This window comes from Amphiprion ocellaris, chromosome 10 (genome assembly GCF_022539595.1).
Source record: "Amphiprion ocellaris isolate individual 3 ecotype Okinawa chromosome 10, ASM2253959v1, whole genome shotgun sequence".
Classification (NCBI taxonomy): Eukaryota; Metazoa; Chordata; class Actinopteri; family Pomacentridae; genus Amphiprion; species Amphiprion ocellaris.
The window spans coordinates 22285526-22305504 of NC_072775.1; the positions used below are offsets into that span (position 1 = coordinate 22285526).

A 19979-nucleotide genomic window follows, 5' to 3' on the forward strand; every position below is an offset into this window, starting at 1 on the left:
TTTGCATAGCATAGCTGGATGTACATCAATCACTGTAGAGTGTGTCGTGCTCAAAACATTGTGCATAAAAAAAGGAAATTTTAGCCGCAGCCTGGCAACTAGCTGCACTTCAGAAGCAGCGAAATATTTATAAAACTGACTGAAACGTGTTCACTATGTTTCAAATACATCTGGTCTTGTCCTCCTTGCACAGGCTGGACTGAACTATAACCAGCTGAATGTGACAGGAAATTGAAATAATCTGGGTGATTGTCTTCTCTGAAATGTATTTTGGTTAGAAAAGTACCTATTTAGAAAATATTGATTATGTAAGTCTTTAAAATAAATGAATCTGTATAGTTTCTTGAAAGGCTCAAGAAAATGTATTTGTCCAATCTTGGAAAATAATAATAGGCATAAATTGAAGAACAATGAGTAGAAAGTAAAATTAATATATTAATTTTCCCAATAATAGCAAAAGATTTGTTGCTTTTCATAACCTAATCATGGTTTTCTCTCCAGCTCAGCAAATGAAAAGTTGTGGAACTCTGACTCTCAGGGAACAAACAAACTTTTTTCAAGGGCATGAAGTTTGGAGTTCATCTGGCCTCCATCCTGCCTCAGTGCTATTACTGCGCTGCAGGCTATCACAGTGTGAATGGAAGGCCCCCTTGATGTAAATGAAAACATTGATCGGGTGAGTCAGTGCCTCGCATTTTTGATTTTATGATCCATTACCTTGTCTGAATGTGGAAGTTGTTGGTGGTCCCCGTGTGCTCATAGTCGTGCACCGCCGCCGCAAAGATCATGGCAAAGATCTCAAGCTCAGTCAACCAGTGCTGGAGACAAATGAAGAGGAGGACAAGAGGAAGAGGGAAGAGAAGCAGAGTGAGGATGCAGGGATAGAAAAAGATAAGGGAGAGGAGGGAGATGTTAAGAGGATCATACAGGAGAGGGAAAGGAAGCAGCGAGATGGAAAAGACAGAGTCATAGACAGGAAAGAAGGAGGGGAAAGTAATGAACACAAAAGGAAAGAGTGGACAGAAATTAGAGAGAACAAATGGGAAGCCAGTGAATTGAAAAAGGGGAATGCAAGGAATGGTACATCACGCCAGGAAGATGCAGTGATATAAAGGATGCAGAGAAGTATTTGGCATGAGGAATGCATTATATTCAGGGATGTAGGGAAACAAATGGGGACAAGGAGACAGAGGAAAGGTTACAAAATCAACAAGGAAACTTCAGATTGTCACTTAAACACTTCTCCCCAGCAGTCTCTCAGTCTGGTTTGTCACCGTTAGCAAATATAAATGAAAAAGTCATGCTCTCTTTAATTTTTATCACACGTTAATGCTGTCGCAAAGTTAGACTACTCATTACACTTTTCTGTTTAGGTTTTTAGGTAAAGCTTCAACCTTTAAAAGTGTGATTTGTGACAACAGCAATGGAAAAAAAGAATATGAAAGAGTAAACTGTTACAGGCACAGTTTGACATAAGCTCATTCACGTTCTGTTGATTGTGTTGAAATATGACAATTTTTAAACTTAAATCTGGTTGAATTTTCAAACTGAACGGCACATCACAGATGAGTAGTTCAAGGAATGCTGAAAGTTCAAGATCTTACACTTGCGGTTCTGCTGTTTTTGTGGCATTTGGGTGATTTTTTCAGACGACAACATCCCTTTCAAACTGCTGGTGGGTTTTGGGGTTCAGAGGGTTACTCAATAAAATCTTAAAAGCAATTTCCACAGTTTAAGATAAGGCCTCCACATGTCCAAACTAAAGGACATTCATTTTACTATCATGTACTACAAAGATAGCATCAAATCATGACATCTAAGAAGCTGGGGCCAAGATATGTTTCATATGTTCAGCTATGTGCTTTCATTTTTTTTAATGTTCACGCTTAATCTCTGAATGTATGCAGCATCCACACAGACCAGTGAGTGGGCCTTTTCCTCTGCATGCATGTGAGTGCACTCAAGTCCACAGAGGGGGGATTTAGCTCAGGAAGCCCAGTCAATATTTGTGACTAATCAACAGGGGGGATGGGGCAGTCATTAAGAACAGGGTGGGTGCACGATGGCCAATCCACCGCTCAGTGTATTTCCTCATGGGCCTGTTTTATGAATGACCTGTTGATTGTTGATTTAATGGAGTCTGGAGGGCCTGCAAAATGATAGATGCTGTTCGACTGCTCTCCCAGGAGCCCATGGCTCTAGATGTAATGTGGTTTACTCCGCAAGGCACTGCTCAAAAAAACCACACCATGTCGACAGCTGTCGCAGCCACCTTATTAAGGTGATTAAATAAAAACACTGGAAGCGGGGGCGGCCTGCTGGTTGGCTGGTTGGGGACTTTGAAGTCAGGCTAGTGGTGTTTTTGTGGAATGAATGCGGCATCATACAAGCCCTAAAGTCACTCCTGTGGGAAGGAGTGAGATATAGGTCACCACATGGAAAAAGAACAAAAGCAACAAGAAATACAGACTAGAAATAAAGTAATGCTCAGGAAAGAAATAAAGAAAATATTCATACTTCAAATTTTAAGCAATTTCCATTCATAGGCATGCCATTTTAATGCATATTCTTAGAAAGGTGGGTTGATGTTCTCAATCTTTCTCTGTGCAAGACTGGAATTAAAGGGTGCTTTTCTTTGGATATCTGTTTATTCCATGAAAAGATGGTCCGTGGATTCCCGGGGATGAAAAAAAAGCCATATTTAGACGCTGCATGTCAGGCAAAGCTGCAATTAGGCTGGCATACGTCAGCTGACAGAGATGTTCTGAATAACGTGGATAAAATCCCCTTGATTTCACAGACTAAGCTTTAATCCAGTGAGCTTTCTTTCTTGGAACTAACCCAACATGTACAACTGGTTTCTGATGGTTTTCAGCTGGTTAGTGTAGTCGATACTGATGACTCAGATAGCATTTTATCATCTAACCCGCCCAGGTCCTACTTACCACCATGCCAGTCTTGAGCAGCAAGTAGTGCACAGTCTGTGTGACATCAGCAGCATGCATCAGGTTGTGGTAGGGGTTTTTGTGTTTGCTGTATCCAACTTCTAGGGCCTCGACAAATGACACCACTGCAGAGATCGGTATCTGACATCACACAAAACAACAGCAAATGCCTGTGAGTCAAAAACACTGCAAACAGGGAGGAACGTCTCCATGCTATCCCGTGATTTAAATGACGGCCGCATACAATTTAAATGTGAGCAGCATTTGAAATTGATGTCATAAAATCACTGATGGTGAATCATTTAGCCTACTCCCGACTATGATTACGTATTCATCTCAGCTTCATTGCCCATGTCATTTACTCTCAGATGCTGTCACATCAAGTGGAGTGTCCTCAGTTATAAGAGGCCGTGGAAAGTGATCTCCACTGTAATCAGAGGAGATGAAGTATGTCCAACCCTCCTCGTAAAATGGTCATTGTTGAAATACAGCAACATAATCTTTGTCTAAAGAGACAGAAGAGAGTGTCTGCTTCCATCAGATCAGACATGGAGAAGGTTCTTATTTGTACTGAAAGTAGCATTTCTTTCCTCTTCTTTTAATGACATAAACAAAAGTATATCAGTGACCACTGGCATGTTATATCCTTGTGATTTTACCTTGAAACGGCTAATGAGGTCATATCTTGTAAGCAACTCGTAGAATATGAATTTGAGAGCGTGATCCCCGCTGGCCTCATTTAGAGCAAAGACGTCAAAGGACCACTTGTCAACATTCTGTGTGGGGGAGAAAAAAAATCAAACAATGACACCGTCCTTCTCCAACAATATATTCACCCTCTTCTGATCAAAGGTAAACAACAATATTTTTGAAAGGACGGTGCTGAAAGTCAATTTATTGTAAAGACCTCACAGTGTATGGTCTTGGTTTTGTGTGAGAGTATCTATGTGTGCACCAAGTTATTTTTTTCATATCTATGTTTCTGCTTGAATGTGAGTGCACATGTTAATACCTTAAGCACAGATATGACAGAAGCGGGGTAGCTGAGTCCCACCATATTGGACGTACGTCGGTACATCCTGTTTGGATGAGATAAAAACATCAAATGAAGAGCACCGCTGAGTGTAAACACCAGAGGTTACCACAGCAGCCCCAAACCACAGCCTGGAAGGTTCCCTACCACAACTCACTCTAAACCTTTAAATCAACACAACTCAGTGTGAAACTATGTTAGAAAGGTTAAACTGAGAAAAGGTAGATGCTTCTGCAAGTCCACTTTTTATTTATTTTTTTTTTTCAAGCAAAGGCTTTATCACAGATGTGGGATAGAATATAGTTTTACTTAATTATAAGCTTCACAAAAGCTGTGTAATTCCCCCTGACAGTCAGTTGAGTAATTAGATTCAGTTGAACAGTTACAAATTAGTGCGGCTCAGCATCTCAAAATTTTGTGGAATGCACAAAATATGCTATCATTTTGTCTCCATAAATGCAGCTATACTAGTAAATCAAGCTGGAAGTTTTCATCAGTGAAGGTGGATGTCTTTGTGAAATGATGTACAGCTCACACTGCGCCACACTGTTCCACATTTTCCAATCTTTCTTCATTGTGAAAACAGACTGCCCTCTGTAAAAAATGATTAGGAAAGATCCTAGCTGGCAGGTTTGAGGCTTACTGATTTAAACAAATGGATGTGGCATGTTACTGTATGATAAAATACAGCCTTGGAAAGAGAGCAGTTTGTAACTCTCTGAATGATTGTGCTCGGCCAAGCATGCAAAGGCCGGGATAATGTATCGTCGACTCAGGTGAGTGAGCCACTGTGCAGAGGATGCACGCATATCTCCAACAGATTGAAATTTTAAGATCACATTAATTTTCAAACCAAGCAGTACTGCTTTCAGTTTTGAATTATTTCCCTCCTTGCCACCAATTGGTTTCATTTATTTTGCTGCAGATATACACAGAATTAGGAAGTATGCACCTTATTACCGATCAACAATAATGTAACCTACGAGTTATATATTGCAGCATGGATACAAAGGCTATATGAACTTGCTGTAATAATAAATGTGGCAGCTGGCTTGTCGCTCACCTTTTCTTAAGGATGTCTCAATCTGATCTCAGAGGATGGGATCAAGCATTTTTGTACATGATCGGCAGATAATTCCTTACACAAACTGAACTTAGCACAATGGAAATTTGTACATCACTTGAACTGAAAGGCAGCTTCTCTACATATGACACTGGGATACAGGAACACCGTCTTAGTTGATCTTGCTTTATTGTAAACCAGTGAGCTCTGGCTGGAGGCCATGAAGCATCACAGAAATCTCTGTCATGGTAGTTTGTTTTCTTGCTATACCCCCACAACGCTCTCTGCAACAAATACTTACCTGTAGTCCGAGTGATCATTACCCCAGGTCTGTACAGTACTAAAACGTAAGACACTCCACCTGGTGGTGCAATTAGGTACTGCAGAAAATCGGTATACATGTTCTGACATGCATATAAAGAATACAGATGTTTGCCGGCCTTTGAAGCCACAGTACACCCTACCATTTCAACACTACATTTAAGGCAGTGCCTACCAGAGCTTAACAACGGGGTTTGTGACCACCAGGTAACATTAAGAAATAGCTTGGATGCCAAAATGCATTTTTTTTTTCTCAATTCATTGCAGAGCTATCCACTTATCAAGGATATACATTTCATTGAGCTCAGTAGCTTTAATGCACTGAAAGTGTGTATTATCTAGAGAAATGGTATCAGATTGGGATTTTGCGCTGACAGAAGATTAGATGTAGTAATGTATGACTTGGATCGGCAAAAATTTGATCGGGTCATTCCACCTTTACTACATCTAATCTTATTTACCCCTTTTTGCTGCTTTACTCTTCTATAATATTCATACACAAATTGTGTAGAGGTGTGTAAAGACTTATAATTTATAATGCTTGTGATATCAATGCCATAATGCCCAGCCAAAAAAAAGCTGACATAATGTGTCACGTGTTTCATATACCTAAAGCAAGCAAGTTTCAACTCCTACATAAACATTTTTTCCAATCCAGCTGGAATACTTACTTTGCTGCAATCAGAAAATTTTAATTCAAAAATTAAAAGTACTTTTTGTGCGAAAATGTCAATGCTGTAAAGTATACCTGCAGAAAAAGCACTGAAATGTGAAAATCCACTACCTCTGTTCATTTGTTATGCAGGGCCAAACTAAAGATGTTGACAGAATTGCTATTAGTTGCTCCAGGCAACACTGGTTTGCTTTTACAAATGATAGATTGCCAACCTCAGAGGGCAAAAGATTAGGTGACAGTCCAAAGAAATTATTTAGGATCAGTGACTGTATGCTTTCTGTGATTGTGGAGGTGTTTTTGTGCATCATTCTCAGTTGTACCTCTCAACAAATATGCCAGCCTGAACAGCGTGGACGATGCTTCGGAAGCGAGGTTTTTCTTCATTACGTCGCAGCATCAAACCCATCTGTCTGGTGAAGGTGGAGGCCAGCCAGTCCCGCACCTCCGAAGGCACCGACTCTGACTGGATGTCGCTGAGCTCATCCTCTGTGTCAACCAAACGCCTAGAGAAAGGGCCATAATAAGTACAAGACAGAAACAAATAGAAAATAACTAAGAGGATGATGGAGAAACTAAAGGCTTACAAAAATATTTATCATTTATTGCAGTTCTACTTTCATAGGGGATAAAACTCAAATCCCAGCGCTGTCCATCAAATAATTTCACCTCTTATGTAACATCAAAACATCCCAGGCCTCTTGAAAAACCATGATGCAGAATTGAAATCCAATTGTGTGATATAATTCTCCACAGCCACCCTGTTGTGTTGACATGTGTCAAGGGATCAAGAGCAAAGCCTGCAAGCTCTCTGAACTGAATACATGTTCTTATGGCAAAGAGAAAGCATTCACATTACACCGATAATCATGGTGCTACATGGATTCTGCATTGGATAGTTCATCATCCTCCATCCTGGAGTGGTTGTGCCATCGCTGACCCTAATCTGGCTGGATCTAGATGATGAGAGGTTTACATAATTCTATAAGCCTGGTCATATCTTGGATTCTGGACCTTCCCTCAACTACTGACATATACTGACCTAGTATATTTGCCAACCTTAGCCATATGTTAACAATTATTTAACAAGACAGCAATATTTCCATGACCTTAGCCTAGGGGTGATTTTCTCTGTCTAAACTTAACCAGAAGGACAGCACATCAATTTACACACTAACAAACAATATGTTTTGTCTTTTAAATATGAGGTCTTGTTAAGTGTACATAGCATTTGCCCATGTTTACTGTCTAAACATTTGATAGTGTACATGCACTATGATAATTTTACTTTTACGTGAAAGTTTTTAGATGTTATTAAGTAAAAATATAAAGTACTTAAGAAATGCACTTAAGCCTGCAATATGTTTGTTGGCCACTTGTTATCATCATGTTTTCATTTAAGTGATGTACTGTTCTTGGTCCTTTGTTGTTTTCATTATACTTGGTGCCACTGGGCTATAACATATGTTCTTTTGGGATTGCCTTTCATTGTTATGCTGATGACCTTCAACTGTAGGCACCCATTACTGTAGACAGTGGCTCAGATATAGTGAAGCTTAAGGCCTGTCTGGCTGCTGTGAAGAGCTGGCTGTCAGCAAATTTATTATTATTAAACTCAGACAAGACTGAAATGATTGTGATCGGCTCAGAAAGACTACATGATCTGAATAAAAATGCTGCCTGGACTTTAGATGACGGCATCATTCAGTGCAAGGACAGTGTTATAAACCTGGACATGACCTTTGATCAATCTTTTAGATTTGTCTCCCACATACGAGAGGTGACAAAAATAGCTTTCTTCCACCTTAGGAAGATTGCTAAGATTGGCTCTTTTTTGTCTTTTAAGGATGCTGAGATTCTTATCCATTCGTTTGTGATTTCTACATTGGATTATTGTAATGGTCTCCTGTCTGGCTTGCCTAAGACGAGTGCTCATAGTTTACAAATGGTTCAGACTGCAGCAGCCCGCATTCTGACTAGAACAAAGAAATATGACCACATCTCACCAGTGTTAGTGTCATTCCATTGGCTCCCAGTTCATGTTAAAGCTGATTTTAAGATACTGCTATTAACATATAAAGCTGTAAATGGCATTTAGCCATCATATTTAAAGGGGCTTTTAGTCCCATATGAACCAGCAAGGTCCTTTGCTCCCAGGGGATGGGTCTGTTGACTGTCCCAAGAGTTAAAAAGAAGACAGTCGGTGCATGGGCTTTTTATTTCCGTGGACCGTCTTTATGGAACACTCTTCCGTCTGACATTAGGCAAGCTTGCTCAGTAGAGGTGTTCAAAGCAAAGCTAAATACCCACTTGTTCTCTGCTGCATGTGAATCATAACTTGTGGGGTACTGTGTCTTCTTAGATATTGTCTTTATCAGTTTTATCGTTGTTATTGTTGTCATTGTTGTCATTGTGTCTTCTCAGCCATTGTTTTTGTCAGGTACCATTTTATTGTAATTTATCTGTTGCTTGCCCTATAAAGCACTTTGACTTGAAAGTGCAATATAAATAAAGTTATTATTATTATTATTATTATTATTATTATTATTATTATTATTATGGTGAATTTGTTAGCAAACAGCTGTTCATTCATACATGCAACAGTTTGAAACATTCATTTGGTGTTGTACTTGTACCACCTGATGAATATGAGTCCAATATTTATGCAGTTTTAGGTCTGTTTTTGGTCTTAAGCATGTATTATGCAAAAAGGCTCCAGTCAGTTTCATTATATTATTTGATCATTATTATCAAGTATGAACATGTAAGCAACACTTACATGTTGCACGTGGTTGAGGTGAATCCACTAAGTTCAACAATTTATGTATAAAAAGTTTTGGTACATTACGACATATGTTCTAAAACATATTTCTCTCTGTGTGTTATAGATTAGAATTTTATTTTTGAATGTAAAAAATACTAATCTAAAATATGACAAGTACAGAATCTGTAAAAAGTAGTAGGATAAAGCAGTCAAACAATACTTATACTTAGTCTAGTTCTTTCTGAACTGTTACTGCCTTTCTCTCTCTGGCTCAATGTCCAGCCCACAGCATTAATACATTAGTTACATTTCAATGGAAAGAGCGAGTGAGTGAGACGAATCACAGAGACAAGGCTGTTTTTTCAGAGTAATGTAAATGTTGTTAAGTTGATATAAAAATGACAAAATCATTCTGACAACTTGTTGATGATAATATTTTGGATGTTTTTTTTTGTTTTGTTTTTTTTTGCTACATCACTAAAAATGCATGAACTTGGTATGTATGGATGTTTTAAATGCCAAAAGTGATAAGCAGATTCCATTCATTAGCCACAAAAGCAGTGGCTTTTTTATCAGTCACTTCTACTCAAATTTTAGTATAGTTCACTTGGTTGCAATGCAACATAGCTAACCCTAACTTTAATTGACAGTCATGTTGCCTTTGTTGTGTTTGCTGTAAAATATGATCGAGTGCTTGAAAAGCTCTGCCAATATAACTTGCCTGTTATAGTGTTCATACATAAGATTAACAGAATTCTGATGCAAAAAATGGATTTGTATTACAAATGTCTATTTTATTTCATGTTTTATTTTGCATCATAAACCTAAACAACAGAAATGTAACAGCACATGCATATTGCTGGTAAGATTTAAACAGTCATAGAGGCTTATAGAAGAAATCTCACATCAATGTGCATTATAGGAAAATACTAATGTAATAAATCCATAAAAATAGGCAAATGAGCGATCATAGGATACAAAAGTAAGCAAAGTAAATCCCAGATAAATCAAATAATGTAATGAACCTGTACGTGCTTTAGTGTATGTGTGAGTGTGTCTACACAAATACATATTTGCCATTGTCTCTGTCATGCGTCTCACTCACATGGCTCACCTTCTTATGTGTGCGCATGTGTGCTAAAGCACCCTTGTATTTATTCAACGCTTTATGAAAGAGAGAAGGAGAAAGAGGTCAATTATAGTCAGATATGATTGGAATGGTTCAATCTGATTCATCACATAGGTCCTGAGACTGTATTTGAAATTCATATGAGAAACGGACTGAAATGTAATATCGAGTATAACTGTTCCATGACTCAGCCAATCCTACATTTATCTGCTCAAAACATCATTCATTGTTCACCTTGATAACTAACAATAATAAGAATCAGTCTGGAAAAATCTATACTGGTTGAGCTCTAGAGTAAAGAGTACAACATTTCCTTTTGTAATGCAGAGGTAGGTAAAGTATTACAGTATCTGAGTACACGTATTAAAGGCTAAGGTTACAGTCTCTTACATGGGTGACAATCTGGAACCAGGCATAGAAACTGAAGGGCTGAAGTCAATTGCCACACTAATTACAGTCATCAGTTCTGCAAAGTCTGGCCATTGTCAGTGCTGCGCTATTGTTCTCAACAAATGAACCATGTCAAAACTTGTTCCACTGTAAAAACCGAGTGTTTTCTTACCTTGTCTCCTCAATATAAACAGATTCCAGCACAGATGCTGCATACTCGAGGTTTTTCTTGAGGTCAGCGAGGGAAGCCTCTCCTCTCTCCAGTTGCTTCACCAGACATCGTAATCTAAAACAGAGATCCAACAGTCATTTAACAAATGGGATTACACCCCTGCCATCTTGACATGACAAATTAATTGCAGCTGATATTGGATTAATCTTGTCTGGGTGCCTGCTGCAATAGGAGACGTTTTTTTTTTTTTTTTATTCTCTTGTGAACATAAATCTGTCCCCTCAGTCTGAATCACAAAGTAAGGCAGCAAAAGACAGCAAATAAAATACAATCTGACCTGTAAGCTGAATTTAATTGTACTCTGAGTTATACAGGCTTTCCCACCCACACAAAGTGACTGACCAGCAGTATGAGAGCAGAAAACCAAATAAAACATCAGGGTTCTCCTTTTAGTTCAGTTAAGCTCTGACTTAGTCTCCCCCTATCAAAATAACATTTCCTTCATAAAAGACTGGCATAAGTATAAAGGTACACAGTGGGCTTTCATCTTAGGACACATATAGACCTGTCAAACACAGAGAAATTAATAGTATTAATAGTGGCTGCATGCTATCTATGTATTTGTGTGAGCAGCACAGCGCTGGTGCTTTACATGCTGGATCACTACTGGGACACTTAATTGGAACTGAGCAATTGTTAATGTTATTAGTTCCGCCTGTGCTTTTTACTACTGCGACGAGTCAAAATCCCTCCTGCTTAAAAAGTCGATTCATTCTAAAAATTTCACATTTTTGATGTGTGCAGACTCTGCTTTGACTCATTTGCATGTGTGGCCATATAAAATAAGCACAGCTTTGATATTGCAGTTCCAGGTGCTTCTACTGTGTGGCTTTTGACATCATCTATAACTCCATTTTATTAAACTGTCTGCAAAACTCGGTCAGTGTCACTTGTATCATTTTCTGTTTCAGATCCCGTTTTAATTTTGCACCTCCAACAATAACTCCTGAAGACAGTGCAGTACTTTTTAAAGTTATTACAGCTTTAACTGCGGTACAAAACTGTAAAAAAAAAAAAAAAAAAAAAAAAAAAAGAGTAGTGTCGTTGCATGTAAAAGTTTAAAGATATGATTAAAAATGTTTTACTGATACAAATTGAAAGTGTTTTGCTAACAGCCTACTGATGTTACAGTACAGTATAATGAGGTACTTTTGCAAAATGCATAATTAATCTTGTAATGTAGGTGTAACAGATTTTAAAAAAATTAACAAATTGAATATTTGAGAGACTTGGTAACATGGCTGGCATCTAAAGTACAGTATTACTAAAAAGATCATACTACATTTTCCCTCTCTTACACATTTAAATACTAATTTACTTGTGCCAGTACATCAGTTTGTTTGTTGTATTGCTCCCAATATTCTCAAGCCCTGACTGCCCACCAGAAATAGCATGAAAGAGAAAAGCATCCTCCAGTTTTGCACACTGCAACCTCTTGCAGCATACCACCTGCTGCTGTGCTGGAGGTCACACGCTCCGTTTCACAGTGATTGCCCAGAGAGGCTACGTTTGTTGCTGAATTATTAAACAGAAAGTGGGGAGAGTCGGAGGTTTCAGTGCACTCATTGATTAAATTCCCTGACAGCAGTCGCAATTTTTACCAAGCAAAGGTAAATGTTTCTTGGATGATGTCTGAAAAATATGTCATCACTACACTTGAAAACCTTTTAAGTGTTGACAGAAGCTATCAAAAATAGAGGGATGGCATGTAGTCTAACTTGTGTGCTATACAATGTCTTCAGGTGGGAAATGCTGGAATGCCGTTTCTCCATCTTTGCAAAAGAGACAGTCATGATTTTCATATTCATTCAGAAATGTCTGGCAAGATGTTTAGCAAGCAGACAAGAGTCTGCAGCCAAGCTGAGTGAAGCTGAACGTCACCACAGCACTACTCTGATGCAACTGCTCATATAAGGATATTAGGAAAGTAATTAGTTTAGCATGTATTTGGTAAGAAATCAAACACACTAAACCAAAATATACATAAACCAAAACACTGGACAAACTAATTTGAACCAGATGATGGTGCTGGGTGAAAGCAAAACCAAACCTCAACTTGATGAATAAGCATCACCATGGGTGGTGCTTGATAGTAGACAAAGATTCATGACCAGTCCATCAGATAGACCTTTGCTGAAACTGAAGAAAGCGCTGAGTAACAGCCCTCTTTTTCAATGCTGACAGAATCAAATCACAAAAATACAGAGGAAAGAAAGAAAGATTTTTAAAAAAGCTAAAAAAAAAAAAAAAAAAAAGTACTAAAAGTTAATGGACATTACCATAGTGGTTAAAAGGAAAGACTAAGAATCCACTTTGATGGATGGATATGGCTCTGGGAATCATGTGAACTAAAATAAAAGCGTTTTTCAAGTTCAGGTTTAACTTGTAAAACTTAAAGCCAGAGCCAGTTAATAGAGATCTGATGAAGTACATCTGAGTCTGAAAGCAGTACTGAAAGCTACCATGGTCATTTTCCAGTGAGAGCTTTAGAGATAAAGCGATACCAGTGAGTAGGACCACCCATCCTTGACATATGCACCACAATAAAAAGTGCTGTAGACGTCACAGGTAATAAACCTCAGAGCCGGCGACAGACAGGATCCAAAGGTTTACCAGTAGAAGATATATGCCTGTAAATCACATCACCGTAAACCAACGGTGACATAAAAACTAACTTAGCAACCATTTCTCAGAAAATATGAGGAAGATTATTTTATTTCTGTGGAGACAGCTAATCTCCAGAGTCGGCACACAAGACTGTCTGTGAAATGCAAATGTTAAATGAGATCGTGTGAACCAAAGTGATGGGAGGACATTGCCATCCCCAGAGTCATGCTGCCAGCGCTGCCTAAAACAAAAGGGCAAAAGACAAATGATCTGATGGTATAAGACGTTTGCATGAAGGAGATAAATGAGTTCATTTAACTATGACAACAGCTGCTTCACATGCTGATATCAGTTTTAAGATGCTGACAGCCATTTTAAGAATCACAGGGAGTGAATGGATGAAGGCCGAGCTGCAACTGTAGAATCACTGCACATGTGATTTGGATGACACTAATGATGGTTATTAGGAGCAGCTGTGTGCCAGTGAGCCTCCTTGCTAATACACAAGAATACCTCCTTGAGTGAATCTCCATGTCAGACTATAATTCACCATACAATGTTGAAATTTCTTCTGTTGGTCATTTGCTTGGACTTTACATCTTTGTTGCAGCAGAGCAGGCTTGCTGTGCCTTTTTGGAAAGCTCATTTTGAATGACATTAGCACAAGTACTGAAATATGTTTCTGTAAAAAAAATAAAAAGAAAGAAAAGCTTTGACACCGGCTCATAGCTTTTGTTGTACAATACATTTTTTGTTCAATGAAAAGACATTTTACTAGATGTGGAGCATCAAGGAGGGTTTTGTAGGGAGAATGAATGCACTGTGATGAAAGAAGAAAGTAATAACAGATTTTTTTTTTCCTTTTTAATTTTTTTGCTTTGTTGGATTCAGGACAAAGTCAACCATTCAAAAACAAGCTTTTCGAGGCTGTACACTGTTTAGACACTTAAAAAAAGCAGGAAGAAGGATTTGTGGTGATGAACTGAGTGCCAAGATGTACAATAAATTAATGTCTCTGCCAACTAAAACAAAATTGGCTCGATTCACCTGCTGTCATTACCAAGGGAGGCAACACGCCGGGTTAATAGCACAGGTCAGGCCCAAAGTAACTCCTGGGCACAGAGCCAGCTGAAAAATTCAGTTTATGGCAGAGAAAAAGCTGCTAGGGCAGTGGAGCAACAGCCGTGTAATTTGCTGCAGCTGAGCACTTAGCAATGAGGCAGTGAACTAATTTCCACTTTTCTTTTTATTAGTAACAACAAAATTGCTTAACCTGTTATCAAAAATAAGCTTTCATCAGCACCATAAGAAGAAAAGGAAATCTACCCTCTGTATGCCTAATAAATTGAATGACATGGATGGAAATTGTTAGACAAAATAACACTTCAAAAGAAAACCCAACAATAACAAACAGACTGACGCAATTAGGACATTCTGTATATGTGAAGAGGATGTGTTTCAGTCTGTACATGATTATTATTGTAAGAAAAGTTAAAGAATATTGATACGATAGGAATTTGCCTTCAAGTTATTTCACTTTGTCCACGCAACAGTCCAAAATCCAAATATTCTCAACTGACAGAGTTAAAGAAAAGCAGTAAATTCTCACATTTCACAAAATGTAATCATTCGATTTTTGGGGCCGTTTTTGCACAGGAAATGACTTAAATGATTAATAAATTAACATAATCAGTGACGATTAGTCCCAGTTGACTAATCTCACATTTGTTTGAAATCAAGATGCTTTTAACTTTTAAGCAGACACACTACGTAGCAGCGACACTGTACAGCAACAAAGAGCCAACAAAAATATAAACGTAAATACCAGCCGTGGTGAGCAGATATTAACATGAGTGTATATAGAGACGATTGCCTTGAAAGAAATTTTGTTCAAACTGCTATCCTGAGAGTATTGTTTATACATATAGATGAGATAAAGTTGGCAGTAGTGGTAGATACGGTGAATGTATTGGACTGTGTTGACACTGTATGCGACTTACAACGTTCAGTATGTACACTGGCATGTGAGAAAATAATCTCATGGCTTGTTGGCTTTTTCAGCATATTTGAACAAACCAACACTTGATCCTCCTTTAAATACGTAAAGGTCTAACACATGACATGAAAAACTAACATCTAAGTCATTTTCATGATTTAAATAAATGAAAAGACATCAGCCAGAAGTCCTACTTATCACACTTTCAAATCCAAATCCATAAAATTAGAATGAGGGCGTTTAGATTAGGTGGTGATGATTAGAACCTCCTGAGGGAGTGACAGGTGGAAGCTGTCTTATTTAAACCCCTGACGTCTACGTTCTGCTGTTCTCATTGCTGCTGAAGTGTTTGGTGTCACCATGCCAAGGTCTAAGAAGCTCTCTAAGGCCTTTAGCAAAAATAGCTTGTGAGTGCCTATGAAAAAAGATCTCCAAATTATTTGAAAGAAATCAATCCACTGCCAGAAAAACCTTCTACAAGTGATGGAGCTTTCAAACAACTGCCAGGACTGGGTGCCCATAAAGCAGAGTGACTTTGTTGCAAAAAGAAGTGTCTGAGAAACTCAAAATTTCATTAGCAACAAGTATGCTGCTGGTGTCAAAGTACTGTGCCTTCAATCAGAGGATGATTTCACAAGTTTGACCCGAATGGGAGGAGTGAAACAACTAAGCCTGCTGCCCACACATGCTGGCCTTCTTACAGACTTAAATACACGTGTCCCCGGTTAAATATAAAAACGCTCTGTTTGATAGCATGGATATGACGAATACCATAGTAGTAGTCCAATAGTAAGTAAGAAGTGTGTATGTAGAGTCTAAAGATAGTGTCATACACTCTGTGCAGACTGTAAATGTATAAATAAACTTGTGACCAGCGTAGAAGCAGCTTAAACGTTTGTCGTTCTCCCCTACTGAACAACATGGTGTCATCTGCAGATTTGTGACAGAAGGCTTATTGGAGATGCAGAGCACACGGCTCACAGCCTTGGTCAGATCCATAGCCAATGTTCAGGATGTTTGATGTGTGTTTTTCAGACTAATGCAATGTCTCCTGTTTGACAGCTCAATATTTCACAGGCAGTTGCAGCCAGGCAGGGTCAGCTGGTAATGCCTGAGCTGTAGAAGCTAAAAATCCACAAAGTAAATCCTGCCATTTGTACTTGTGTCCTGATGTGAAAAACGAAGGTGCAGCGGCTTGCTGGAAGCATCATCACAGACCTTTGGCTTTGTACATGAACTGTGAGTGGCTTAATAGTGAGTTCATGCAGGTTAAGAGGTGAATTAGCACAATGTTCTTTATGGGGTTCTGTACTGGAGAGGTCAGGTAGGACAAGTGCATTTACATGAGCATGGGACCAAAAAACAAATGGATTATGATTAGAAAAGCAATACTTTGCTTTAACAGAATATATAGCGGAATATACACATTTGTTTCCTTTGTAATAATTAACAACTATATAGCACCCCCTAACCATTCTCTCAACAAAGTCTAAGATATTATCTCATAGATGCTTTCTTTCTCCACTAAATTGTCACATTTGAGTAGCCGCTGGGTTAAGCAGGCCTGTGACAGAGCAAAGCAAAGACATGAGCCTCCAGCTGTCTGCCTCTATATCTGAAGATGAGAGATTTATTTGTTTTCCCTCATAGGGGTGAGCAGAGAGCACAAAGAGGAGATTAGAGTTAGAATTCAGGTTGAGAGCGTTTTCCTCTGCTATTCTTATGGCCTCCAGTTCTTTGGCCTCAACTGACCTGCTCAGAGTGAAAAATGGAAAAGAAATGAAAGGACTGGAGCGATCTGGTGTCAAACTGGGGCTTCCCTTGGTGTGTGTCCACGAAGAAAAACCTCCCAAGAAGTGTTGTAACAGCCAGAAGTGAGCTTGAATAAAAGGGTGATTAAGTCTGTGTAAAGGAAATACTGAGATTTCCTTATCAGTTATATGTGTCAGAAAATAATTACTGAAGACATATCAAAAGACTGAACTATGTGGGACTGAACTGTGGATTTTTGTCATTTTTGTGTTCAGGATTTTTTGGCAGGGCAGAAATCGTGGCTGAATGATTTACTGGAGAGGCTTACCGTAATGTTATGAAATTATTATCATCAATGCTAACTGTAATTTTATCAAATTTCATATAAGGTGCAACCCCTTGACGTAATTTTACATGTGTTAGCCAAACATCATTTTAATGTAACGTTAACAAATGTTAATGCTTGTAATGCCATATTAAACTCTGGTAAGGGAACGATGCCAATGTATATGAGTATATGAGGTGTACGAGGAAGTACAATGTCAATCCATGGGTCACCTTTTGCATTCATTTTAATAAACAGTGTATTTTCTAAACATAATCTGCCTTTAAAAGTCATCAGCAGATTTTGGGGTTCAGATGGTTAATAGAGTACTGTAAAAAAAATGTAAAAAAATTTTTTTAAAAGTGACAGCACCAAAGAAATAGTGGTAAAATAATGAATCCAAATCTAAATGCGCATCAAGCCTGGATTCCTCTGGTAAATCTGAACTGGATTCTGGCTGTGTTGGCTTTAACATGCATGGCAGTACAAGTCCAAAAAGATTCTTTCTAAGCATTTACATTTGACTGTATGATTACCAATAGTATCCTGCCATGTGATAAACTCAGAACACCCACTTTTTACTGCTTTCCACAGACTTCAAAGAGCAGAACATCCAACATCATACAACTGCATTGTCACTCAAGCAAAAAAAAAAACACTCCCTGCAGACCCGCTGGGAAAAAAATGTAAAAATGAAATGAATCCCATTCTGGCCTAACACATCATAAAAACAGGTCCATTTCTGCTTTGACAACAGTCAGAGCCTATTTTCCACACAGCAGAACACCAAGGGGGGATAAATGCGGCTGGTTGAGCAGAGGGGAATGAGAGCACTGGCAGGATTCAAAGACTGGTCACCGCCTGTGTTCCAATGACATTCTAACCTACAGTAGACGGTGTGTAATCAATGGCCTGGGGTCAATGTAATCACCAAGGGAGATTAGCGTGCTTTCAGGGAACACATACAGGTTTTGGGCTGATAAGCGGAACAAGGCCTGCAAAAACATGATGACTCAGTTAAGCTGTGGAACCAGATACATTCTGCAGCCTCTGCTGTGATTTGTAACTGCAGCAGAGAGGAGATTCATCAATACAATCCAGGAGTCCTGGGACACCTACAGTTTGATAAGACAGATGGAGCGAAGCAGGAATCGGAGGCATGGTTTGATATGGAATACGTGTCTGATCAAACAATGAAAAAAAAATTACTGTTTTGCCCAGAACACTGTTTCATTGATTACTGTGAACGTGACAGTTTTTCAGCTGTTCTGTTTACTACTCCACCAAGCAAGGTGGTGGAGTTATGTGACAATCGGCGCACGTGAATCCTTCCTTCCGTCTCTGCACAACATTACTCAAAAATGGACAAACGGGTCTGGATTAAATTCTCAGGGAAGGTCAGAAATGACACAAGGACCACCTCATTGGATTTTGCCAGTGATGCTGCTTGTAGTCTGGATCCATGGATTTGTTAAGGATTTCCTATTGAAATAGCGGCGCAGTGTCTGATAGCATCACAGCGTCATTGTAACTATGACAACAAGTGAACGCTACCTCAGCTGCCTGCTGACAATCACATAATTGCGAACCTAATATAAATCCACCGCTGCCGACTTATCAGAAATTATACAAGGAACAACTAACTAAAGTGTGGGGGTGTTTCCGAGTCCCATCAATTCCCACAGACCACTACATATGTAGGTCAGTCGATTTGGTATCCATACAAAATGCACACATGAATAACACATGCCTATGTTCAGCGCAAGGTCAGGGAATGAACAGTCCTGGCGAAGTACTGTGCTCTCTGAGTGCTTTTCTTGTTTAATCTATTGATGTTCTGCAACAAACACATCTCTTTATGATGAAAAAGAGAGTACTATGATACATTATATTATTTGTGAGAGATGCAACTTTATAAAACATAAAAAAGTAGTGTAAATGCAGATAGTTTTAACATTGCTTTTGCTGGATAGTGGCTGATTTTTTGGCTGGGTTTTTTTGCATACAGACTATTGCCACGACTGGTATTGATAAAACAGACTGTATAAGACATGGACATGGCAGCCTGGTGTCACCCATTGGTTTGTGGACCACCTCTTTGAGGTCTTGAGTCTGGCATTTTTACCAATGCCATTTAGTCTTTTTGAAGCCAGATGTGACATTTGAGTGGGTAAATCTGACTGAGAACTTGAGGACACTATGCATGTCCATACAGTAGCGACACATCAAACAAAAGGTAGCTACACCCTGAAGCATGCTCTGATTTATCATCTGTTCTACTCTAAGTGGGACCATAATTTACTAAAATAGCATCATGTTGCCTGAATGTTAAAAAGAATGCAGGTTCATACTGTACTTACATGACTGAAAGATGTTCTGAAAAATGTATAACTTGTATGGAAAAAAACATGCAAAACAGCATTTTAGTTTAAAAAGCAAGCTATATAATTACTTATAGAGCATGGTAATGCTCTCTTTCTGTGTGTTTAAAAAGAAATAATACTAAGCAAATTTGGGAAACAGCAAATAAAAAATTAATTGAAATGTTGCACACATGGGCAAATATTTTCTGGGGATTTAGTAAATTCTAAAGGACAGACAGTAAAAGCCAGTGAGCCCTATTAAAATGTCCTTAAATGCCTGGGAGTTGCTATGTAGCGTGAGCTAAATGCTGTAGTTGTATGTAAATACAGCTGTTAATGTGACACCCACACTAAGCGTTGGTGGCCATCCAGTCTTGAGTGGGAAG

The 19979-nt window shown here is 38.7% G+C and overlaps 1 protein-coding gene across 8 annotated transcripts in view; it reads right to left on the reverse strand.

Annotated features, from left to right (window-relative positions):
- The window catches only part of pde1cb (phosphodiesterase 1C, calmodulin-dependent b), a 124449-nt gene that overhangs the window by 25303 nt on the left and 79167 nt on the right, over window positions 1-19979 (reverse strand). For all 8 annotated transcript variants that reach the window (XM_055014142.1, XM_055014144.1, XM_055014143.1 and 5 more), the window contains 6 exons: window positions 10491-10604; window positions 6359-6541; window positions 3958-4024; window positions 3605-3721; window positions 2946-3086; window positions 718-818 (listed from right to left, as the gene is read on the reverse strand). In XM_055014142.1, coding sequence (XP_054870117.1) covers window positions 718-818; window positions 2946-3086; window positions 3605-3721; window positions 3958-4024; window positions 6359-6541; window positions 10491-10604 — 723 coding nt within the window. The remainder of the gene's footprint in view (window positions 1-717; window positions 819-2945; window positions 3087-3604; window positions 3722-3957; window positions 4025-6358; window positions 6542-10490; window positions 10605-19979) is intronic.